Consider the following 26,932-nt stretch of genomic DNA (forward strand, 5'->3'; position numbering starts at 1 on the left):
ATTTTTTCAATGTTTTGTTACACCTCCTCATAGTTATCAGATTTATATATCCATTTTATTTATATTGTACAATTTTACACACATAACTAAATAGGTGTCTACTAATTTCCAGTAATAATTTCAAACATTTTTTATAAAAAGTTACAGTGTTTTACTAGAATACATTTTGATTATCTATACTTAATTACACTAAAACGATTTTAATTACAAATTTTAAATAATTAGATTATAGTTTATTATAACAGTCATAATTATTTTTATCATATTATACTTTTTTTATTTAAATAAGTATTTTTCAGCACAATATTTTTACAGAACCCGTAATGTATATTTTTTTTAAATCTATTTTTCAAGCATTCTATCTGGCTCTCAGTTGATAAGCTGAAAATTAATTTGGTTTTTCAACTTGAGAAAATGTCATACATACACTGTCAGTAATTTATTTTCAAATCATTATCTACTTTGCATTGCCTATCAAACTGAAAAGAATAGTTTAATCGTTTCATGAAATTGGTGTGGAACCATTCTTAAATTACAGGGCTACAAACAAACATACCTCCCAGAATACATTATTCTCCTCTTGATATAATCTTAAGAAATTAATTATTAAAAAAAAATATCTTCTCTATAAAATAAACATTAAAATGATTAATTTTAATACCTTCATATTCGGAGCTTGTATTTTTTGTAAAGTTAATGACTGGTCATTAATAGCTTTTGCTAATTTATCACCAACTTTTTTCACTTCATCTTCTTCATAATCTTTTAAGTTATCACCTAATTGTGAATAATCAATTGTGATCCTGGAAACAACAAAAAATATTTATTTTATGTTAGTTTATGGCATAACTTTACCAATCAATTTGATTAATAACTAGCCTCCATCATAATAAAAAATCATGAATGTCATTCCCAAACAGTTTTTTGTTTACCTATGAAATTTCATTTCATTTTGTTACTAAAATTTGTCTTAAAAAAAGGTTTAAGAAAAGCTAAAGAAATATACAATTACTTAAATGTAACATAAATTTACATTCAAGCAAAAAAATTCTCATGCTCCATTAAATGGACTAATAACTAACCTTTTCTCATTACATTTTCCTGATTGGGCTTTTTCAATTGCCAGCTATTTTCCAATAGTTGTTTGAGTCTAGAATGGTTATCTTTAAGAACTAAAATATGTGGTATATTATGGTATTTAGCAGACAAATTAAGTCCTAATATAAGGGTAGGGAGTTATATTATGGATTTAATAAATAACACTGATGTAATATAATAATTTCATTTTAAGAAATACATAGTCAATCACTTTCTTGCTTAATTTCCTGTAAATTAGGGCTTGTAAATTTCCACTGCATGACACAAATTTTTAACATGTTTGCAGAAACAATGATTTCGTCTTTACAAAAAAGTAATTTTATGAATAGCCACAAGCAATTAATCACTTATGGATTATCAATAGTTTACTGTAGAATGAGACTTATACATCTAAAACTTCTGTGTCATATCTTCTTCTTCTTCTTCTTTTCCTTAGCATTTGTCCAAATATGTTGGCGGGGTCTGCTTGGTGGCTACAATGATGACATTTGGTACAGTTGTGAGCCATGTTAGAGTGCAGCCAGTCGATTTTCATGTCTGCGTAAAGTGTATCGATTCAGTGTTGCTTTGGGCAACCCTTTGGTTGCTTGCCATCAATGGTCAGCAGTCTTGGCAAGAGTCAACATCAGTATGTAGACATGGTCGAACCAACTCGATCAGCTCTTGCTTAGCTTGTCAATGATGGGTGCAAAGCCAAACTTATTTCATAAGTCAATGTTGCCCTGACGTGATTGAAATGTGTCAAGCTGAACATCAGTGTATTTATTTGTATTATATCTCATATAACAGTTTCAGAGTGTGATCAGCCCTAGAAAACTAAAAACATGGGTACAGAATCTGCATATATATAGATTCTAACCTATCGGGTTGGTCTAGTGGTGAACGCGTCTTCGCAAATCAGCTGATTTGGAAGTCGAGAGTTCCAGCGTTCAAGTCCTAGTAAAGTCAGTTATTTTTGCATGGATTTGAATACTAGATCATGGATACTGGTGTTCTTTGGTGGTTGGGTTTCAATTAACCACACATCTCAGGAATGGTCGAACTAAGACTATACAAGACTACACTTCATTTACACTCATACATATCCTACAGAAGCTAATTATCAATTTTTACCTATAGAGGTGATAGCATACAAAGAACATACCGGCTCTCTCTATCATATATCTGTTGTGTCTGCGTGTTGCTATTATCCATAGAAGAATCTAATGTAGCAGATTCTTGAGCGATGTCTTCCATATTACCCCTCAACATCGGAATAGCAATATCTTCCATCTAGTGAAAAATCAACAAAATAAGTTTGTTTAATATAAAATTTAAAATCCATAATAAATAAATTATTACTAATAATCCATTCATTATATATCTACAAATAAAGCTTTTATAAAACTTTGTCAAAATTGAACAGGATTAAAATTAATGCAAATAAAATAACTATAAAACACTAGCAACCAAACTGAAAAAAAATTTCTTTAAGTTTATCATTAAAATATTAGTGGTATATAATCATATGTTTGGACATTTTTTAACATTAGTCTGTTATTGGAATACTTTTGATGTAACTAATAATTTTTGAGACTATTAAGCTTGTTTGTGAACAAAAAAAAATAAAGAAACCCATCAATCATTTATAAGTTATTCATCTTGTACAAAAATTTATTGATATTTATTCAATAAGTTTTTGTGTATTATACATTGCAAATTCAAATTGGGACTCCACAGTCAGTCAATCTTAATTTAATTTAAGGGATAGGATTTTTTTTTTGCGACTACATTTTAATTACCAAGCCTTAATATATTTTAAAATGCAGAACCAGAGAAGAAATTACTTCACTCTCTTTAAGATCTAAACTATTCAATTAATCATTGTCCATTTCTTGTCAACACCGCAACTCGTTTTTTTATTTATTTGGTTTTCTGGGCGAAAAACGCTTTGGCGTTATCATTGCCCAAATATGATGTATGTGTTTTTCAAACTAAGTCAAAAAAAAATCCACATTTAAAAAAACCGTCCAGAAAACAAAACATGAACATAAATACAAAAACAATAGAATAAAAAAATTAAAACAAAATGAAAACTTAAGCAGAAATTTAAAAACAAAAATATTATAATAAAGACAAAACATAACTCATTATGAATACTAGAACAGATCCTGCTATAATGGACTAAGTGGTTTCTAGAAAGTGGTTGTACTTCAAAACTTTGGTGTTTTTGATATGTTGCTACAAACTTGACTATAGAAAACCCTCTTTTAGTGGCCTTATTTAGTTTCATACATATACACATTTACAGGGTCTTTTGTGGCATTAAAATTTAATCATTTTTTCTTCATAGGCTATATACACTTGTGATAACACTAATTTCCAGTACAGCTCTGCTTTAATGACATTAAAAAATAAGCTTACAAATAAAATCAGCCTTCCTGCTTTACTTAAGTGAAATGTTAGAATAACCCTAAGCATATGTGTAACAATTCATCTGATTATTAATCAAACTGCCCTTTGCTGAGATCGAACACTACTTCAATATTTCCTAATTCAATTACAGCTGAATCATTATATTTTTTGGATATTTCATTTACTTTCACATCTTAAATTTTAAAATTCCACATTTTTCTTCTATTATAGTAGCAACTTAATCAACTCTATAAAGTAATATAAAAACATAAAATAATAACAACACATGAAAATTACCACAAACATACATCCACAAAAATCTTTGGTCGACACAATAAAGCAAATATTGTATACAAAGTTTACTAAGAATGCAGGGCAACATATGAAAACTTATATCTTAAAATCTTTAAAGGCAAAAAAACAATAAAGTGTAATTTTTATGTTATGCAAAGTTAAGTCTGCACACAAAACAGAGGTTAGTTTGTATGATCAAACACTACTATAGTAACATTTTTAAAATGCTGGCGTAGGTATATCACAATACCTATTGCATTACAGGTTAGAACCCTAAATATTATTTAGATATTTTGTGACATAGGTATATCACAAAGCCAAATTTGTAACTTCTAGTAACAGGAATATTAAGAAATACAACAGATTTGGATTTTTATGGTTGCAATTTTAAGCACACTGTAATCATTAAAAAAATCAGTAGTTGTTGCTTCCAGTCTGAAAGAAGGGCAAATTTTAACTGAAGAGAGATAATAAAAATAATGTGCTGTTCTATTACAAAGATACAAATAGGCAGTACTAAATATCACATTTCTCTTAAGTCATTACTTTTAATAAATTATGGAGATCATTATAGTAAGTGAATAAAAAAAACTAGGTCTACTATATTAATAATCCAGAAAATATTTTTGTTCAAATATATCTGTTCGCTAAACATAGTCTACACAAATTAAAACCAACATGACAGATCACAATTTTCGATAAACTTCATCATTTAAAAATTAGCTGCACAAAAAATGTTTTTAATGACAAAACAGAGATTCAGGTAGAGAATTAGTTATCCTCAATTGTGTCAGGAGTTAAAGAGAAAGAAAACATATCAAATTATTATCTACTTTCATCTTGATTCAATACAGAAATTTAAAAAAAAATACACGATATACAACAGACAACTACAATATAAATGTATTAAGACTACAATTAAAGACTATTACACACATTATAAAAATAAATCAAAACAAAACATATAGCGCAAATAAATTTTAAAATAAGATGCCAAATTTAAATGAAAATAAATAATCAGTAATTAATTTTCAAACCTTGCAATGTTTTAAAATACTATGTCTTTCAGCCTTTCTCATTTCTAATTTAGTTTCAAGATTGGATACTTGTTTTTGCAGGGCTTGAATATCCTTTGCAATAGAACCAACTTCTCTTCTGGCCTAAAAAAAATTATGAAAATTAACTAACACAATTATGTATTAATAAGAAAAATACAAAACAGTAATCTGATACATAAGCAAAATTAACTACCACAGATAAATATAAAAATAATATTGTTAATAGTAAATTATAATGACTAAAAGAAAAATGTAATTTTTGCTTCAAATATTTTTCAATCATCTTGCTAACCAAAAGCAGTTCAATTTATCATGTTCCTAAGTCATAAAGATGAAACACCAGGAACAAACACTGAAATACTTTCTCAATATCTGAAATATCTTTAAATCATATAATTTTTTTTATTACTACTAAAAGAAACATAACTTCCAATACCTTTCCAATATGTTCTTCCATAGCATCTACATCATTCTTTTTTGTAAGACGTTCTGATTTTAATCGATCAAGTTCACGCATATCCTTATCAATCTCAGTCATTTGCTTATGCTTAACCTGATTTGCACGTTCCAATTCATCTTCATCATCACATACAGCGCGCTCCCAACGTAATACATTATCTGTAATAAAATAAAATCTACATCAACCGATGTTCTAAGCATCTGTCTTACAACAATATGACTGCTATCGCCAAAGTTGTAGTGGACTATTAAACTTATCGATAAGTTTTTAATTATCAACTCATTGATATAGTCATAATAATCTCATAATTTTACCTATATTTGTTTAGTACACAGAAACAACAACTCATGCCTGCTCTTCCAGTTTAGAACCCTAAGAAACTTTAGTAATATTTGAAAAGATACATCCAGAAAGCTATTTTGCAGCCTAAATCTAATTGTACCTAGTTATAAACCAAATTTTCCTACTCAATTTATTACAAAACATTTGGAAAAATATTCATTACAATTTTTTAAAACTAACTTTGTTCTTATTTTTTCTGAAAACATTATTATTATTCACTCAACTTTTACTTATAAACTAAGTGCATATGACCACTACTGTGTGAGCATATACATACATGTATACGTTGACTGAAATTTAAACCACCAAAACACAGTAAACAGATAAGTTAAACTTACCATATTAATTCCAAGAATCAATACTTGCAGAATCCTGCATCTTCTGTTGGTATTTAATTCTATAATTACATTAAAATAAACTGTTTTTGTAATTTGTGAATTTCAGATTTGTCGAAAATGTTACCGTTTTATAAATTATGAAGTAATTATGGACAAATATGCAAATTCTGTTGTCCAGTCCTGGAATGATGCAGTATTTAAAATATTGTATTTCCCTTTGTTGTAATGCCATTATTGCCAACTGTTAGATTGTATTTTATTATGATTTTAATTACATTATCTTCGAATGTGATTTGGTGGTTCATCAATTTACATTTTTGTTTATATTCATAAATATAATATTTCTCTAGTACATTCATATTTTATCATTATTACAAACTTCCAAAATCTCGTAACTACATTTGCAATCATTAATACTATGTTCGCATTCTAACAAATGGTCGGCTATATTAGATATACCTCTTTTTGTTTTAGTAAGCTGTGTAATGTTCTGTAAATATTTTGTTTAAGTGATCTACTGATTTTACAAATAAAATATTATTACACTCATTGAATTTAATTTAAATATTTCTCTTAAATCCACTCTATTAATAGAGAGGATAGCATATAGGATATACATTGGTACACCTAACAATCATTTAAAAAAGATTTACAGAACATTACACACTTACAAAAACAAAAAAAAGATATAGCTAATGTAGCTGATCATTTCTTAGAATGAAACCATAGTATTACTGATTGCAAAAATATAAAGAAATTTTGGAACTTTGTAATAATGATAAAAAATGAATATACTTGAGAAATATTACATTTATAAATACAAACAAAATCACAAATTGATGAACCAAGTCACATTTGAAGATGATTATTTAATTAAAAACATAATAAAATGCAATCTAATAGTTGGCAGTAATGACATTAGAACATAGGAAAATAAGTTTTAATATTACATCATTCCAGTACTGGACAGCAGAATTTGCATATACATCCATAACTTCAAATTTAAAAAACAGTTTATTTTACTGTAATTATAGAATTAAACACAAACTGAAGCTGCGGGATCCCATGAAAATCGACTCTTGTACTTAATATGGTTATTGTGTTTTGGTGGTTAAAATTTCATTTTATTAGCACAGTCGTCAAATATATATATATATATATATATACATACATATATAAATTCTATTATACAGGCTTCCCAACAAATTTTAAGATTCGTTTTTCCTGACCAATTTAGTAAAGATTTCCTGATTCTCACAATGTTATGCTAATGTTGTTTACTCTGTAAAATAAATACGTTTTATTTTTTTGCAGCCTCCACCATCCCTACAGCTGCCCAACTCATGCCTTTTCTTTACTATTATATTCATTTTTCAAGTTTATTTTTTAATGAATTTTTAGAAAATACATTTAAAATTAGGCTATTTTGTGATATACTGTTTTGGTAAATTACACAGGGCAACTTTTTTTCAATATCTTTAGGTTCCTAATGGTTTGAGCGGCTATCTGTTCTTCTTCTGCCAAGGTTGTAGCTCTCAACCTTTTCCTTTTTTCCTTCATTTTAATTTCTGCTTGCATTTTTCTTTTCAGGGCTCTGTTCTGTTCTTCTTGAGAGAAGTTTTTTTCTTTTTTTACAAGATATTCTTTCATATAGTCTTCTACAACTTCTCACTGCAGTGAGCATTTTTTTTTGTAATGAAAACATTCTCCTTGCCCCCAGCATCTACAATTGCATCAAAAACCTTTTGTTGATAAATTATTGTTTCTTCGAGATTTGTTAATGGAAAAGCCACCTTCAACTATTGTGTTTCTATGTGAAAAAATTAGGCATACTTTCACTATTTCCCACAGGTCCATATATTTTGAATTTATCCATAAAAAATTTATCCAACTTACTCATATCTTTCCATTCTTTACTATCATCATCATCAGTATCTGGTGAAAATATTTTGAACTCGCGACTCAGAGCTCCTTTAGCATTCATGCATAGCAAAGAATATTGTTTCTTAGCTTTTTCAGCTATGTTTTCAGTAAATCTATTGGCTTCAGATAATGCTGCCAATAAATGCTTCACTCTGTCACAATCAAATTCAGGCTCAAGAAGGATCACAGCTGGCTCTAATGATGATACACACCTCACAACTTTATATTTTAAAGGATTTCGTTCAACAAGCTTTGAGATGAGTTTTTTAAAGTTGGCACTTTACAAAACCTCAATCCATCATCTTCTGATATTTTTATTTCTTTCAGATATTTATTATTTGAAATCCAAGAACACTTATTTTCTTTCAATTCACATAAATTTTCAAATCAGTAAGATAATTGAAGCAAGTTTCAAATTGTTTACAACAGCTATATTGCTTGATTTAAATTATACGGCTAAAAATGTTTTTAGTAGATCATTAAGATGTGAAAATAAATAAGGAGCAAGAGGATCTGGGTTCCGAAATTGCCTTAAAAAGGATTCACAGTTAGACAAAATAAATTTGTAAAATGCCAATTTACATTTTTGGAATTTATCTTTAAAATGCTCTATAACAACAGTATATGGCTTTAAGTTTCTTTGATTTGTCAATAAATTCCTTTATGTCATCCAAAATTGGCAAGGCTCATTTCATTCTAAGCATTTCACATTATCTAATAATCTAGTCGTGCAGTATTCTAACGGAAATTTATTATTTCCTGTGGTAAATTCAGGACTGGGCTATCATTAAACAAGAAGTAAAAATATCTTAATAAGGTATGAATATTCCCTGTTTCCAATCCCTGGTATAAAGGTATATTTTCAATCCCTGTTTTCATTGCTTCATTTACAACATGTAAACCACAAACACCAATTTTCACCAAACACTTTCCTTCAGGGCATCCTCTATCAGCTGGTTACTGAATATTTTTAAAAAGCTTATATTCACAATACATTTGTTCCATCCATACGAGCAGAGATATAAATTGCAAGTTACATGCCACATTCAAATGATTATTAAACCACCCACCTGTCTTAATCATAAAGGTTTATACACTCACGTAAGAAATCTATTCAACAAGTAATAGCATTATAAATTATTAATTAATCTCATTCACAATAAACCTATTCCAAACTGTTAATAATTGACAAAAGAAAAAAACTGTTATTACAACCTCGTACTACAAGCTACTCTTGAACTTAAAAAATTACTTTTAACGTAATTCCTACTAATCACATCAGAATATTACAATATTCCACTTACTCTTAGTATCTTTCATTTTCTCAAATTCCAGCTGATTCATAATTCTATTTCGTTGATTTTCAAATTCAAGCCTCTTTTTAGCTCTTTCTTGCTGTGATCTAAAAAAAAGAGGGATACATATTTGTTTAAAGATTATAGTAAATACAATATTATGAATCATTTTAAGAAAATGAATACTTTGTCCTGGAAAAATATAAGTTAAGCAGTCCAAATATCAAGACTTGTTTAAAAATCTACAAGTCCTTGAACTTCAAAGTACCTTACATCCCTTAAAATCTAACCAACTAATATTTTAAGTGTAATACTTTTAAGGCAGTACTAAGTTTTATTTAAATTAATTTTTTTTATTTGAGAATGGGGAATAAAATTTCAACAAAGCATACACAGATATAAATATTATTTTATTAGTCTCACTTCATACACTTATGAAGAAGGAAGGTAGTTTTGACTGTTACTCCAGTGTCCTACATTTGATTCCCAGTGAGGATGAAATTAGAATTTTTATGTTAATAAATTTCATCCATACAAGAACACATAGATCACGTTATGATTATGTCAATCTCATGTCAGATGCCCTTCAAAAATACAATCCCAAAATTACCTAACAGAATTTATATTTCAAATGATTTTTATAGTGTATAGGAAGACAAGCAGTCAATGATTCCACATGTAACTTAAGAATTAAAAAAAAAAAAAATTTCAAACCAAATGTGATTAGAGAAAATTAGTTGTAACGGGGTTAATATGTCAGTAATTAATTAACAAAAACAAACTGCATAAATTAATTAACCTATATCATTCAAAATTTCACACATCTGTTGATAATGACTGATAACAATCAAAATGCCAATCTTGTTTTACATTTATGTAACTTTATTTGTAAACAGTTTTTAAGCACTTTACTTTCCAATTTGTAACAGTTTAGCTAGTTCTTTCTTCGTATTAATTAAGTTATCTTAAAATAAAATCAGTTTATTATATTAACTATTCCAATTACTTTTTTCAGGATGTCAACTGAGCATTGTTCTATTACTACATTACTAAGCCATCCAAACTCGAACTAAATCATTCATTTATTTTCTACCTGAATGCATGCACAATCAATGCTTCTGATAATATTTTAAAGGTACCTGATAAAAAGCAATGTAATGTTTTTATAAGCATAACAAGGATTGATAGATAGCAAAGTTTACCTTTTAGAGCAAATTTCACCCTTTTATATATATAAAAGCACAGAGATGAATAAAGGCCTAAGAAAAAATGATTGTACCATATTTCATCAAAAAGCTATGCAAGATGAATGGATCACTGTCATGTTACAATGAGATTTCTTATTTTTCAACACCCCATTCCTCTTATTTTCTCACTGCATCCCTCAAATTTTTTATTGCTATTAAATAAAATAATTTTTTTTTAACTTTTGATCCCCTGATAAAATCTTAATTTAAAACCTATAGTCATCTAATATATAATAAACAAATTAATGCCAAAAATTTGCACTAAGCTGGTAGTGAAATACTGCATAAAAGTTTGTTGCCAGGCTAGTTTATATATTCTTTCTTACTGAATAGAATTTATAAATCTAGACTACTAATAACAAAAAAATTTCTGGACTTAAAGAGTTATTAAGAGCTTCTTCTTGGACTTACAGAACTAGAACTGTAGTATAGCTTTATCGTGCCATAATAAAAATAAAAAATTAGTAATTTTAAAAATGGTTCTTAACCTTTTTTAAAATATTTTTAATGATTTTAATTATAGGTCAGGATAGAAATACATAAATTTGGGACTCAATCAAACTAAACGTTCAATAACATTTCTACATTAAATCTACTTAAAAATGATCAAACTATTATTCAATTTTTTTTTCTATTTTACTTTAATAAATGAAGAGAACATACCATATATAAATAAGGAACATAAACAAATTCAGAAAGATGTCAAATTCTAGCTGGGAATCGAGCCTAAGTCACTGATCTACAAAACTACATTACACACATTATACTAACCAACTAGAGTGTATTACTCTAAGGAGAGCAAAATTAAGTTTTATGTCAGCAACAACTCAATAACCAGAAATATATGGCGAATGAGCATACTAAAAGCAGGAATAAAAAAGAACATTTTATTTTAAATCCATTATACCAATGCTTCATAAAAGTAACTTATAAAAAGAGATATAATAAAAACATCCGATTTTAAAAATGGAATCTAAACCCTTGAACTGACAATTAATATTTTCCAAACCAGCCAGAAATTTTTAACTTCAACATTCAACAGTTTGAAAAACTCATAAAAACTTACATCCATAAATAAGCATAACAGGATTTCCCCAAAATTTTGTAAGTAATTCTTCCTGACTATTTTCAGAATTTTCACTGACTAAAATAACCATGATATAGATGAAGTCTAACAATATTTTTCCAAACAATGTTCAAAATAGCTCATAATTAATTATAATTTTTTAATTTTGGAAATTCAAAAACTGGTGGATATTTTCCAACATTATTACTACAAAATTAATCTAAGTGCAATATGAAAATATCTTCACAGTAGAAGTATTTTAATTTTATACACAAAAATAACTGGGAATGGAAAACACACGTCTTAATATATTTCTCAGTAAAAAATATTTTTAACAATATTTTTTAAATATTGGATTCTAAAATATTCAACTCAACTTGAAAACTTTGAATACTTGCACACCCATAATATACATATATATATTACCTGCATGAATACTTATTCACTGTGCAAAGTGTTGTCTATACGTATTTGAAATCTGCAGCCCTGCTTAAAAAAAATCTGGGATCTGGCTAGACCTTTATCTAACTCAAATAAGATTTGGTTGTATTAAATTGATGTCCCATTAAAGAAACCTGTTGAATCCAGCCAAATGTTATTAAAAAATCAGTGAATAGAATGTTGTCCAATTCAATGAGATTTTAATAAGATTTGATAAGATTCAATGAATTCTTTTAATCAGGGAACAGAACTTAATTTGTAGCATTCATGCTAGTAATATATATAATGCTAATATACATATATATATATATATATATATATAAGGTAATAAATCAAAAACTGGTTTTTGATGATCAAAATTAACTGAAGAATCCAAATTCATGCACAAAGCTCAATCTCAAATTCTCTTTACTACTGTAAATATTTCAAACTTCAATAAGATTTATAATTTATGAAAAGAGTTTTCATGAGATTTTCTTTGTTTTTCCGCGGTGATTGAAGCCTCTTCAGTGAGGAAAATACATTAGTCATTATTTTTTACAGATTGTTTTGCTCAAAATTTTTCAAGTTTTCCTTGATATTTTCAAATTTCAACTGATTTCCAAATTTGGTGATTTTTCAAAGCCAATTCCCTGACTTTCCAGGCCTGGGGAACCATGCATAAAGATTAGAAATGTTGTATTAAATATTTTTAAAAAAAGTCACAAAACTAGATGTCAAAAGACATTCTTCACTTATTGATCTAAAAAAATATGCTTTGCAATAAAATTAATTTAATGACAAAAATATGACTAACATTATTAAAGAAATTTAACAAATGTAATTTGTTGTACTCGAATGTTAATAAGCAACACAATGTAAAATTAGAGTCAATAATAAAAGTAATGACAATTATAAATAACAATAAAACATTCATACCTTAACTCACGTTCCTCGTACTGTCGTATATTGTCCATACCGATCTGTCTACAAAAATCTTCAAATACATCATCTTCTACTCTGTTCATTTTACCTTTCATTTCTTGTATCTGTTGATCACGTGCTCTCATTGATTTCTCAATTGCCTCAGTTCTTGGCTGCAATAAAGAAAAAAGTTCATCAAATTTTATAAACCATTAACTTAAGCAAGACAAACTTGTAAACAAGAATGTTTATATTTCTTAATTTTCGTTATAATTAAGCTCAAAACATTGAACCCAATAATCAATATTGTTATAAAGATTTAAAGTAAACAACAAAAAATCAACTAATACTGTAAAGCTTTGTTAGTTAATGTTATATTTGGATTTGTGTACAATAAACACCACCTCTGTAAGAAGAGTGAGAGTTCAATGACACCAGAATCTTAAGTATACACTGATAAAAAGAAATTATTTTTAATGAAAGAATAGAGACATTTTTCCTAACATATTTTACTGTCTATATTTCTTTTTTTTAATTTACAATGCAAGAAGAAGTAATATAAAATGGTGAACATGATGTAAACCATTTTAAAATTATATCTTTAATAATAATTTATCGCTAATAATTAAACTAACTTACACCACTCTGTTCCAATTTGGCTTCTAATGCTTGAAGTTCACGATCAAGTTCTTGAATTTGCTTCAGCTAAAAAAGCATGAAATAATTCTAAATTAATAAAACAGATATAGGATAACTCATATAGCCTTACCTACAACAAAATAAACAGTATTTAAACTACAAGACAGTAGGATTCAAATTTTTAAATAAAAAATAATGGAAAACCATGTAATTTAAGAAACTTGTATTTTTTTTAGGAAGTTCTTCAAAAACTAAAATTTTCAAAACTAAATGATAAAAGTAGTGAGAAATTTATTAATTTAAATATGAAGTTTAATTATCAGTATAGCAAATTAAAAAAAAAATTGACATTTTATATAATCCCCAGTATGAAATTATATTATACTTAAACTTGTATTTAAACACTGTAAACATAAATATCAGAATGGTTTTTTAATGTTCCTCCATTTCTGTTGAGTCCTGCTGGTAATTATGTAAAGTCAAAGTCAATTTTTTGATAATACAGTACAGATTTTATCAATATAATAAATCACCAAATATGCATAATGAGTGAGTGTCTGTGTGTACGCACACACGTGCGTGTATGTGAATAATATAGTAAAAATATATTCTATATTTATTATATTAAAACTTTTTCTTTTTAATGATTTGTCATTTTTTCAGAAATTATAGTATTTTCTACTGTAAAATTTTAAATGATATTAAAACATATATTTTAGAATTTAATATCAATTGAAGATGCAAGATGCTGTGAAATCCGGTTATTGGAAATTAACAAGATAAGTTTAACTTACCTAATTACTGGGTTTTGGTGTTTTAATTTCATATAATACTAAATTTCATCAGCTTAGTGGTCAAAATGTTACTGAATTATTTGAATATTGAAAAAAATTCTATGAATATGAATATGAAATGTAATTTATATATATATATATATATTTTTTTTTTTTTTTTACATACACAGAAATACAATTGTTAAATATCAATACAATTTGTCTAACTCACAGTTTTTTCTTTATCTGTTTTATTATACTTAAGTCTTGTTTCTAAACCACGAATCTGAGATTCCACAGTATTTAATTCAGATTCCTTTCGTGATTTTTTCATTGCTTCTCGCAATTCTTCAGTAAGTTTTTCCTGTAAAATAAATAAAATGTACACATTATTTATCAAATTACTATAACAAAAAAAGTAATACATTTCACAATAGATTATTTAATTAAATAGACAAGACACCATTAGAAGTGTGAAATCTATTCTTTTATATAACATTTTTATAAAAAATTGATCTTGCTATTTTAAGCAAATAATAAATATATACTTCTCATCTCAAGTTGCTAAATCATTTGATGTTTAACATTTTAATTTTCCACTGAAAACTAATTTTCAATGGATCCAGTTTTTTCACAACATTATTTCAAGGAAATATTTTTATTTTGTTCAAGTTCTTTTAAGACCACTTGATAATTTTTCATCAGGTTCAGTTTTATGTGTCCTGGTAAAAAGGATTGTGTTAGCACGGATGTTGATGGTGTCAAAGTGCATAAGCAAAAGCGCCTTGTACTGATAAACTTACATGAATTATATGTCTCCTTTAAAAGTGAAAATTCTGAGGAAAAAACTGAAAGATCGAAGTTCTGCAAACTGCTTCCAAAATGGTGTATCTTGGCTGGTGCATCCAGGACTCATACACAGTTTGTGTGTACCCCCACCACCAGAACATCAAACTCATGAATGATGATTAAACTTAATGTTGATTAAGGACTTAGTAGACATCTTTGTTCGTGGCAAGGATAACTACAGCTGTATAATTAATGTGTGCACCAAATGTCCAGGTAAGCAAGCAGTGTTTGACATGATGTGTTGCCAGATACAATAATGTACAAACAATAGTTCAAGAACAAAAAAATCAGAATAAGGTGAAGAATGTTTGGTGTTGGCAGACTTTGCAGAAAACATTTCATTTTTTGATCAAGGTGAAATACAAAGCTTCCATTAAGTCAACAGCAAAGCCACAGTTTACCCTTTTGTGTTCTATTACAAGGAAAATGATTTATTAAACACAAAAGTGTCTGAATTTTAAGTGATCACTTAGCATTTACAGCAACATTTTATTGCTTTCAAAAACTTTTTTAACAGACCATATCAAGGAAGTACATCAGAACATTATAAACTCATCTATTTTACTGCTGGTGCTTCAAGTCAGTACAAAAATAAAAAGAATTTTGATGATTTGTGCAGACACAAAAAAGACTTTGACCTTGAAGCCAAATGGCACTTCTTTGGATCATCCCAAGGGAAAAACGCCTGCGATGATGTGGGAGGGAAAACAAAACGAGAAGTGGCAAAGGCAAGCCTGCAAAGGCCATTAAACAGTCAGATATTAAACATTGATGAAATACATCCATTTTGTAATCACAAGCTGAAAAACATCAAGAATTTTTTTATTAAATGAGATGAGAATACTAAGATTTCAAAAACTCTAAAAAAACAGTTTTGATTGTTGTGAAAGTGTTGTTAGTACTAGAAGCTACCACAAGTATTGTTCCTGAGTCAGAAGGTATTGAAAAATGTTACTTTACTTCAGACTTCAAGGACTTTGAGACCATCCTGTGTCAAGTATTGTACCACTTTCACTTGTGTATATGATGATCAGTGGTGGAAAGGAGAAGAGGTGGTAGATATTAGAATCAAAAATGACGATGTGCAGGTTCATTTTTTTTTCCCAACTGGACCACATACATCATTTCAAAAGTCTCAACAAAACAAGTGTAGGTACTGATCAGCAGATTCCTGAGAAAGTTGATGTCACTTCAACTAACTACAGTGACAGGTTGCTCTCAAACAATTTCAAGAGAATTATCAGAAGAGATATCACAGCTATTGGTTGACCATCTAAATAATAAATTTTCATTGCTACAAAAACAGGCTATTTCATTAAGAATAATTAAAATTTTGCTAGTATCTATTTTTCTTCGATAGTGTTTATAAAAATAAACCAATATAAAAATAAAAATGAATTCCTGAAAAAAGATGTAAACTAATTACTGAAATCTCAGTTTCAGTAAGTTTTACAAGCTTTTTTGAATCAAAATTGTATTAGGTTACTAGTATTGGTTAAATTATCATTAAATTACAACCTACCATTAATAATTTTAAGAAAACTATTTTTAAAATATTGAAACGTCAACTTCAACAAAATTGGGGATAGATACAAAAAATGTAAAGTGCAAAGAAGACAAGAAACCCCCTCCCCCTAGGAGCACATGTTTAGTGAGTCAAAATGGTATCATTTTTAACAGGTTTGTCATGAATTTTGAGAGGTTTTAACTTTTTTATTAGTGCAATACACAAGAAATGTTTTTATTTGCCATAAACACATACAAAAACGCTACGATTTGTGCAAATTTGGAATTTTTATCACCAGCCCCATCAGAGTTATTTGAAGTTAAAATTTGAATTCTTTAAAAAAAAATTGTTTTCAAAAATTTATGGGTAAGTATATCACCGTATTATTTATGGTAAAACTACTAAAATATACCTACAGATAAAAGAATAATTCAAACTGTGTGCAGGGATGCCATCCCTGCTTCTTGAAAAAAATTATCAAAAGTGAAATTTCACCATTTTTCATGTTTATGGTATATGCTGATGATTATTGCTTTATATGAGTATATGATGTTTATGCTTTATTGGTAATTTTACTCTACTGGTAATTTTCTCATAGAGAGAAGAGAGATAGGTAATAACCAATCTTTTACCATTTAGATAAATGGACCAGTCTTTTACCTTGAGAAAATATAAATAAATTGCTTTTTGTTTCATCCTTCCAGCACCAAGAGTTTTTTAGTTATGATTTGTTCCATAAACCCTTACAATCACAAAAACAGGTGTGCGCCCGTAACAAAAATAGCCACTACAGGTAAACTGCTTAAATAGAAAATTTAAAAAAATTGTTTTAAGGTCCTGAAACATGTATGACACAAGTGGGTAAGTTTCAATTTTTTTTCAACTGGTCAAGCAACCAGCTTATGATTTTTTGGGACACTTCAAATGGATTAACCCCTTATTAAAAATAAAAATAAAGCAATATTTTCTTTTAATTAATGAGTCATTTCTCTTTTTTTGTGACAGATTAGCAAATTTTTCAAAACAATAACTTCATCAATCCAGTTTTTTTTCTCTCTTACCATTCAATGCATTTTATGAGTATTTCATATATTTTATATTTACATCATTTCCAGATCAAAATTCACACATCCTCTGTAGTTTTTTTTTTCAATAAATTTGTCTCAATTTTGATAAAAAGATGATATGTTTCTTATTTAAAATTTCATATCCAGTATTAGTAGTGAGTTTTCTTACCCATTCAATTAAGTCTTCATCAGACAGTTTCTATTCCCAGGTAAACTATGAAATGTTTCTTTTAATTCTGAAATAGCTATTTTGCATAAACTTTTATGTCTTAAAAAGATATGACATTTTACTAAAAGCTGTGCAGTCTAAACTTATGACTTCATTTCACAAATAAAAATGTGAATAGTATTAACTGGCTTCATGACTTATCAGGAAAAGAATGAAAAATATGAGTTGTGATATTTTGTTACAACTAAATGAAGTAACTAATACTCTTCTCAGTTTTCACACACAAGTATGGTTACAAATCATATACAAGGGTGGTTCGAAAAATTCAAAAACTTCTGAATCAATTTCAATACGACAATTTTTATCATTCCCCTTACAGTATTTATAGTCAAATGGAGGTTACTTTCTGAACCGCCGTCGTACATCATATGTGTAAAATTCTAAGAGATCTTACTGTATCATAAATGAATTATTAATGTGGCATGACTTACTTTGGTTGCTTTTAATTGTGACATTTGTTTTTCATCCCAACGTTTAGCTTTCCTTGCTAAATCTAAACTACCACCGGACATAATTCCAGATTTCTGATAAAATGTACCATCTAATGCTACAGCCTGTAACAAGAATTTTTTTTTATTTATAATTTCACTAAAACAAAAATAAATTAAGCTTATTCAAACACATGCATAATAATCTGAATAACACGCAAATATTAAATACAATCAAAAAATTTCATAAAAATAAAATATATGAACCCTACTAACTTAAAGCAGAAAAAGCAAAGCATTTAAAAACGTTTCTACATAATCCACCAATGAGAGGAAAATTTTAACACTATTATTAGAACTTGATTAGTAAATTACTATGTGTATTTAAAAAGAAAATAATATATTTCACAAGAAAGTAAGTATAAGAAATAGATACGGTACTGATGGACACTGCCCTAATAATAGGTAAGTTAGTAGTGGTCACTGGTGATGCCATTCAACTTCTAGCTCTTGAGTATACTTCCTTTTAGTTTAAACGGACTGGATTCCTGTCTTATTTCAGTAATACCACAGACAGTACAAAGTAGGAATATTACTACAGTTAACCACAATGTGAAATTTTAAACACTAAAGTAACTAATTAATAAAACTAGTAACTTAATTGGTAATAAAATCTATTTCAAAATTAACAGGTTGCTAAAAATAGATCAGCTGCTGGAGCAACACAGGACATTGATAGCCACTATCCATCTATAATCGAATTACATGCCTATATGCTATCCATTCATTGTTTAGTGTTGACTAAATGAAGCATTCAAGGTAATAATAAAATGTGAAAATTCTTGTTATTGCTTCTATTAAATAAGAAGTGCATGACATGAATGATTTTTAGAGGCAGAAACATTACAAAAATTCATCAAAATGGCCTTGTCATTTTTAAGGCAATGCTGAAACAAGAGTTTTTTAAGATATTGGCACAAGAAATTCAATAATTTGAGCACAATTAACAAATCAAAAAAATTCAAAGTAGCCAACATTAAACCGTGAAATGAAGATTAGTTATACTGCAAATTTTAGTGGTGATATTCATGGAACCAGGGACCGCAATATTATAAGTATTTTGTTTACTGTTAAAATTAATCCAGAACAAAATGGTGTGTCTCCACTCTAAGTTGTGGAAAGGCTTCACTTGAGTAGTTTGGGTGAAAAATGTTCAATTATCCCCTAGCAAATTGATCTGCGCTTGATGATTACCACCTTTTCAATGGGTTGAGGTTAGTAATTAGTTGAGCACCGTGGCAATAAAGTTCTATAATGACATTCAGCAAAAGTTGATGTTATAGTAAAACAAGTGACAATGAGTCTTATAGTAAGGCGAGTAACAATGAGGATGGTAGTTACTTGGAGAAAGATAGCCAGCTGGTAACTTATACACTATATAATAAATCTTTAACTCTACTTTTTTTATCCGATCAGAAGTCAAGTTTGGAATATCTTTATTTATAACAAAATTCTCATTCAATTTAAAACATCAAATTCATAATTTTGAATGAGCATGAAAAATTAACTGAGTTACTAAATCATTAATTATAATTAAAAAGTAGATGTAACAAAATACTAGGAGAAAACATAGTATTATCCATAACATATTTTGAATTTCAGGAGAGAATACTTTTAAATTATTAAGGATAGCCTTATGTTTTCTATTCTAGAAGCTGAAAATATTTTTGATAAATTTACTGAAAGGAAACAATAACGTATGCAATCTATTATTTAAAATTTGGTAAAAAAATACCCAATCTATTACTTAAAACTTTTTGTTAAAACAAAAAAGATCATTCAGTGCTTTTTTTATTTGACTGTTTAATCAAAATTTAAAACAAAATTTCTTATTCTTATGCTAAATAAAATTAGCCAGATGTAAAGCAATAGAGATATTTGCAACATGTAACTGAATGAATTTCAGAAAATCCATTATAAAATTATTTTCAGATATGTAATAGCATTCGCACTGGCATAAATAATTATGCCAGTGTATTATGATGTAATAATAATTTTCCTACAAAATAAAGCTATTTTTATAGTTCTTTTATTGTTTATTGATAGAATGATTACAAATTCCATATAATAAGTCCAGATCATGTACTAGCTAAAGTCCAAATTAATGGTTTGTACGCAATTATAAAGTTTCTTCTAAGACATATATATCTAAACACTTATACCAATAATCTACAATTTTGAAACAATGTTGTTTCTTGTTTAACTGGTAGTACTGATAAAATCAATTTTGTATATTGTATAATACATAACTTTACAGAATATTAGATGATAATGTATAATATTATATAAATTATATTAAATTTTTCTTTATCCTTAGAGGAGAAGTCTGTAACATCAACAAGTTTATAACGTTAGTTTTTGAGTAGTTGGACCTGGTTTTTAAAATATAATCTGAATTTTTTTTCTGATACCATTCTAGATTTTTAAGCACAAATCTTCTTTTAGAAGGAAAAAATACTAATGATATGTATATTATGACCTACATAAATTACAAAAAAAATTTTCAACAAAGCTATCATTTGAAAATTTATAAAAACTATAACCTTATTATTGCGTTCATAGAGCTGCAGCTTTTATCAGGTAGTATGTGGTAGTAGTTTTACGAATAGTGTAGTTTAGTATACTGTATTTTATTTTATTATTTACCATTATACCTTACTATAACAGTGCATATAAATATTGTACTGCAGTATGAAGCATTTTAACACATTATTTTATTAATATTATTTTTGGATCAACTGTCAATTTGCTATGATTTTGGATTATCTGTGATCCTCTTCTCGGTTATTATCGCAGATAATCAGGAGTTGGCAGTATGTAGATTACTGAACCAGTAAATTAAGAATACAAATTTATTATTCACCCCTCATAAAAAAACCCATTAGAAGTAAAGCTATGGAAATTTGTTAATTCTTTTTCAAATAAATATATATTTTATCTACAAGTCTAATATTATTATTATTTGTTTAATAATAATTTAAATATCTTTTAAAGTAATATATATCACCCAATACTAAAACTGGCATTTGCTGCAAAAGTATGTTAATTAAACTTACTCTATTGACAATAAAGAAGTGCAACAAATAAAAGTTTAAATCTAAGTTCACTTATACCTCAATATTTTTGAAGAACTTTTAATTTAATTTGAAATTTAACTTAATACATCTAACACGGAATAATTACATCACAAACACTAGTACAGTTAACAAAAAATCATTATTAACACTATGATCAAAACAATACAAAAAATAAAATAATTCTGAACAAGAAGCACTAAAAATATTCAAAATACGCTACATCTTCCAGTTATTATCTCCAAAATATAAAATGTTAAATTAACTTACATCATATCGATTCTGTCCATCAATTTCATAAGCAACTTTCATTGCATCTTCAGGTGTATCACAAACTAAAGCATTATTTGTAGCAAAAAGAACAACCCGTTTAATTTCCTGTGGACTATAGTTCAACACATCGTATAACAACTTAACATTTTTTGGTTCTTTGATATTCCTGAAAAAAAAAAATCATTAAGTAATAATCACTCCTATCTTTGTTATACATATCAAATTAATAATCTTTCACCAATAAAATACAATAAAATTGCATTACATTAAACTCAAATTTGTACAATAGTACATATAAAGAAATAAATTTAATATTTTTTTTTTAATGGAAAATATAGCTTATAAAAAGGTGGCAAAGTAACGCATGGCTTTCCCAGCTAAGCCAGTCAAGTATAACTTTTATGAAAATAAACAAAACTGCTTCTCATTTTGGATCCAGAATGTAATACAATGTCAAACCTACTTTAATTTTAATAGTCCTAAGTGATGGAAAAAAATACAAAAAACGTTTTTAATAATAAAAATTAAAAGAGCCAAAAACAGAATGTATATTTTTAGAGGGTGGGGAATAAATTTTTAGAAACATTTTTCTAAAAATGTTCATATCCTAGTTAAACTTAATAAATTTGCTTAAGTAAAGCTTTCTCTAAATCAAACAACCCCCTCAATAAAGGCTAAAATAAGAAAAACAATTTTCAAAAAAATTTTCTGCATTTAGGTCCAGGTCTATAATTTTTTGATAGGTCTATACATGAAGTATAAACTTTCAAACTTTTTTTTAAATATTTAAACTGAAGGGAGATAGAGCAAAAGCACTAAATATATATATTCTAATTTTAAGAGACTGGGGTTAATTTAAATTTTGATTACTTACATATGTATTTTTAGATAACAAATTTGCTTGAATAGTTTTTCAAAAATGTCTCTGAAGAAAATCGAAATTGGTTTTTTGCAATATCTACCCTCCATCCCCTTAACAAATTTTGTTTAAAAATTTATAAAAATGAATGCCCCATACATACAAATATTTGAGACAAATTTGAAGAAAATCAGTTTAGTCACTTCTGAAATATAAGGCCAAAAGCAGTTTAACACACTTAAATACATATGTTTTTTTTATTAGATAATTAGTTGGACCATAATACCTAAAGATTTGAAAATATCCAATACCCCATTTTTGACATGATCACCATACTTTAATGTAGCTATTCTAGCTGTATTTGCTGTCAAAGTAAAAACAAATTCAATAATTTTTTAAAATAGCAAATATAATTTTTTTTTAAATTTGTCTAGTACTTTTAAAAAAGTTTTAATAGCTGAACTGCAACATTTGCTCACATAGATGAATGGACTAGCCTTTGATAAGATCACAATTATTAAACAGAACATGATTAAATAATATCTTTATAATAACAGAAAATATTTCATAAATACTTAAGATTAAAAAAGAGATGCCAACAAAGTAGTTGTAAAACTTTACTGGCTATATTTATCCACACCATGCAAGGAACTACACCTCTCCTTCTATAATAGCATAGATGCCAGATAATCAGTATACTACATTACATCATTATATTTTCACCAGTTCCAAATATGTTGAGCAAAATGATGTTAACATACAATACATTTTTTGCATTTTTGAACTCTGGGACCTCAAAACATCAAAAAATGCAAAAATCCAGGCATCCAAAATTATCTATACAATTGTCAGGATTATAGGTTTTTAAAAAAAATCACTCATTTACTGTTGGTAACACACTTTTTCTTATTCCCATGGTGGGATAGCGTTATGAATGGCAAACTTCAGAAATTGCAATTTCAAAATGTAATAATTTCTAATAAAAACAGAAAGAAAGTTCAATTTATAGAAACAACCTGGATTCAGTTGATACAGTTAATAAAATTGCTTACTTCATGGTTTTAACTTTGTTAATTAAAAATAAGGAAAACATTGCAGCAGAAGAAATGACAAACTTGAGAAAAATGAACATTAGATATACTAAATCAAAACCAACAGGTGTTTTTCTTTTTAAATTGTAGTAACTCAATATTCTTTAGAATACAAAAATTCTTTAGCAGAAAAAGTTCATTATCTGTACAACTTGGAATCGACAACTGTCTAACAATACAATAGAAAAAAAAAGCAGAAATGTTTTGCTAAAATTCAAAATATGATAAAATCTAATAATCTATGATTGATAATCTATTAAATAAATAACATACCTTAATCTTTCTTTAAGTGGTTTTGTCTGTATATAATCTATGGGCAGGAATGTCTCTGGATCAAGCATATGTTCCTTCAAATACTGAATACATAACCGTGCAGTACGTTCAGTATCAACTACAATAGCTTCCATATATTTACCCAATACTTTTGTGATAGCAACATTAAATCTTTTATGTATTGGCTGACACATATTTATCATTCTATCATAAACACCAGGAAAATTACGTTTAAAATTTTCAACAATTTCCTGTTTCTTTTTACGTCGACCATCCTCATGTTTGTCAACTTTAGCATCACCCAGCTGCTCCATAACACTTTCTAGTTCTTGTTGCAATTCTTGAACACGTTCCTTAGATGTTCCAACATCTGATTGTAACTCTGCTCTCAATCTTTTTTGTTCTTCCAAAGCCTGTTCACTCGTTCTGAAAGAAGACAAACCCAATGCTGTTAGCTTAATTTAACGGCAAGCCTAGATTGAAAATCAACGATTCCTCAACAAGAATTATGAGATAGTGATGGCTTTGTAAAAGAAAATTTGACAAAAGATGAAAGCTTAAAAACAAAACCATCAATGAAAAGAGACAAAAGAAACTTCCATCTAATTTTTGTTTCATTTTATTATACCTCACAAAAGTCAGACTAAAATTATAAATTACTGCATGAACTATTAAAAAAAAAAATACCATTGTAACCAAGAATCACAATGAAATCCATACATTTAACAGGTTGCATGCGTGACCAATACACTGAGTAGAAAAATGTTTGTCAATATTTATTATTACTTTCACTAACATTATATAACTACTATTGTTATATAAAATTAATTATACATTAATTATACATCTATATATCCATTTTTTCGCAAAAAAGTATTATATACATTTACTATACGGCTATTTAATCTACAAAATGGAAAAACATTTCAGCATGAAGGACACTTATACAAAATTGTATAGCAGTAATGTGAAAAATTTTTTAACAATAAAATACAGTATTACAGATATGACAAAATTTCAAGCAATAATATATATAATTACTTTTGGATTTGAAACAATACTGTCAGTATTCTCTGATCTCTGGATTTTAATTAATGCTACTGCATCAGAAAAAAATTAGCCTAAACCCATTCTAAACTGTGAACAGGTTCTATTCAGTTTTGAAACAGTATACCAATAGAAAAACTTTAAAATTTTGTTTAAACATGATCTAGCTAAAAAAAATAACATTTTGGCTATACAATTTAATCATTAAAGATTACCTGATATGTTCAATTAGTTTATCAACTCTCTTTTGCGCTTCTTCTTTTTCATGACATTTCTGTTTAATTTTATTTTCAAGATCAGAACGTATACGGGCTTCATTATCCAATTTATCCTGCTCAGCTTTCTGTTCTCGATTGATGGAATCTAATTCTTGAAGATATCTAGCTGATTGCTTCTGTGCTTCAATCTTCAATCTATTATATTCAGTTACCTATTTTTTTTTTTTTTTTTTTTGTTTTTTATCAGAAAAATAAAATAAATAGAAACATAAACATAAATATAAAATTCAATAAAATAAATACAGATTACAATATAAATTCTATTATTGTTACTAGTGGATCTGAAGGAAGGTCATGGCCCCCTTGGAGGTTAGTATAATGTATTTTTTCCTTAAAAAAAATAATAAATGTCTTTAACATTAAAAAAAATAAAATAAACATATGAGAAGGTGGTCTTTTTCATTTTTTCTGATACCAAAAAGGGAATTTCCTGACTACCCTAAAATTTTTGTTTGAAGTCGTCTGCAAATTATAAAAATGAGTCTACAAATTAAAATTTTTAGGATGTGGTAGAGGCTTAATCCAGTACTGTTTATAATTGATACATACAGTCTCTAACAAAGCAAGAACATAGAATCGAAAGGAACCAGGTCCACTATCACTACCAACTTCCAATCATCAGTCTACTACTTTTCAGAACAGTAACAAAAGCATTCTCTAAATACTTCATTCTCTTCTGTATCATAGATCTTGTCGTAGGGCAGCATTCCTTATTTTATCTCTATTTGTATTTCTTCTTTAAAATTTCCTCTATTATTCATATTCTACTTACACCTCTTGTAGTAGTTAGCCAAGAGCCTAAAATATATTTTAGAATAGAAATAAAGAAAGTGATGAAAGCTGTCCTCATCTCAAATTAAACTTTTCCCTCCTCCCACCTGCACTATAATTATTCCCCAATTGATCCTCCCATTCTACCTACAGCCTAATTGCCTAATACATTTTAAGAATTTCTAGTACTTCTTGTATTTGTAGACTGTCCTTCCATTTCAATCATTCCTTGACACTAACAAGTTTTTAATTCTCTGTATACTTACTTGGATCTTCATATTTCTACTTTTGTCCTTGGAGAAAAGTGATTTTGGTTAATATATTTTCTCATTCATTACACATACTACTCATATAAGTACAACTTTATAGTATAGCTTTACTCATAAGTAAATATATTCTGTAAATTTTTCTAATTTGTTTTCTGTTTTTACACTCACTATATACCTGAAGTATATATGCACTTATCATTTACGTATTTTTTTATTGCAATTAAATGTAACATGAAGTTGTAATTTGGAAAAAAGAATCCAAAAAAAAATATCAAATTAATAATATTCTACACCCCTTGAATTAATTAGGTTCAACAAACAAATTCATAAAAAATGACAATTTTTTGAGCCACTGTCAACATTTATTTTTTTTAATTCTATCTTTCTTAATGAACTTTTTTTAATTAAGAAAAAAATCTAATTAAATTATTTTATTACATCACATAACAGCCAAGTTAGGCAAGCCCTAAGTTTTCTGAGATTGGGTTTTTGCTATATTTCTACATGCTGTTAAAAGACATTTGAAATTTATAAAATGTTATTCTTTACAGCAAACTAGATATCTTTACATTTTTATTAAATGTGC

The 26,932-nt window shown here is 27.6% G+C and overlaps 1 protein-coding gene across 1 annotated transcript in view; it reads right to left on the bottom strand.

The window, feature by feature from the left end:
- The window catches only part of LOC142329744 (structural maintenance of chromosomes protein 1A-like), a 58,173-nt gene that overhangs the window by 11,181 nt on the left and 20,060 nt on the right, over positions 1 to 26,932 (bottom strand). Inside the window, exons 8-19 of the mRNA XM_075374491.1 lie at positions 25,244 to 25,458; positions 23,982 to 24,407; positions 21,756 to 21,924; positions 18,355 to 18,477; positions 14,504 to 14,635; positions 13,499 to 13,564; positions 12,875 to 13,032; positions 9,212 to 9,309; positions 5,281 to 5,462; positions 4,824 to 4,946; positions 2,243 to 2,370; positions 662 to 803 (exon numbers count right to left, since the gene is read on the bottom strand). Of these exons, the coding sequence (XP_075230606.1) occupies positions 662 to 803; positions 2,243 to 2,370; positions 4,824 to 4,946; positions 5,281 to 5,462; positions 9,212 to 9,309; positions 12,875 to 13,032; positions 13,499 to 13,564; positions 14,504 to 14,635; positions 18,355 to 18,477; positions 21,756 to 21,924; positions 23,982 to 24,407; positions 25,244 to 25,458 (1,962 nt within the window). The remainder of the gene's footprint in view (positions 1 to 661; positions 804 to 2,242; positions 2,371 to 4,823; positions 4,947 to 5,280; positions 5,463 to 9,211; positions 9,310 to 12,874; positions 13,033 to 13,498; positions 13,565 to 14,503; positions 14,636 to 18,354; positions 18,478 to 21,755; positions 21,925 to 23,981; positions 24,408 to 25,243; positions 25,459 to 26,932) is intronic.

This window comes from Lycorma delicatula, chromosome 9, assembly GCF_047948215.1.
Source record: "Lycorma delicatula isolate Av1 chromosome 9, ASM4794821v1, whole genome shotgun sequence".
In the NCBI taxonomy this organism is placed as follows: Eukaryota; Metazoa; Arthropoda; class Insecta; order Hemiptera; family Fulgoridae; genus Lycorma; species Lycorma delicatula.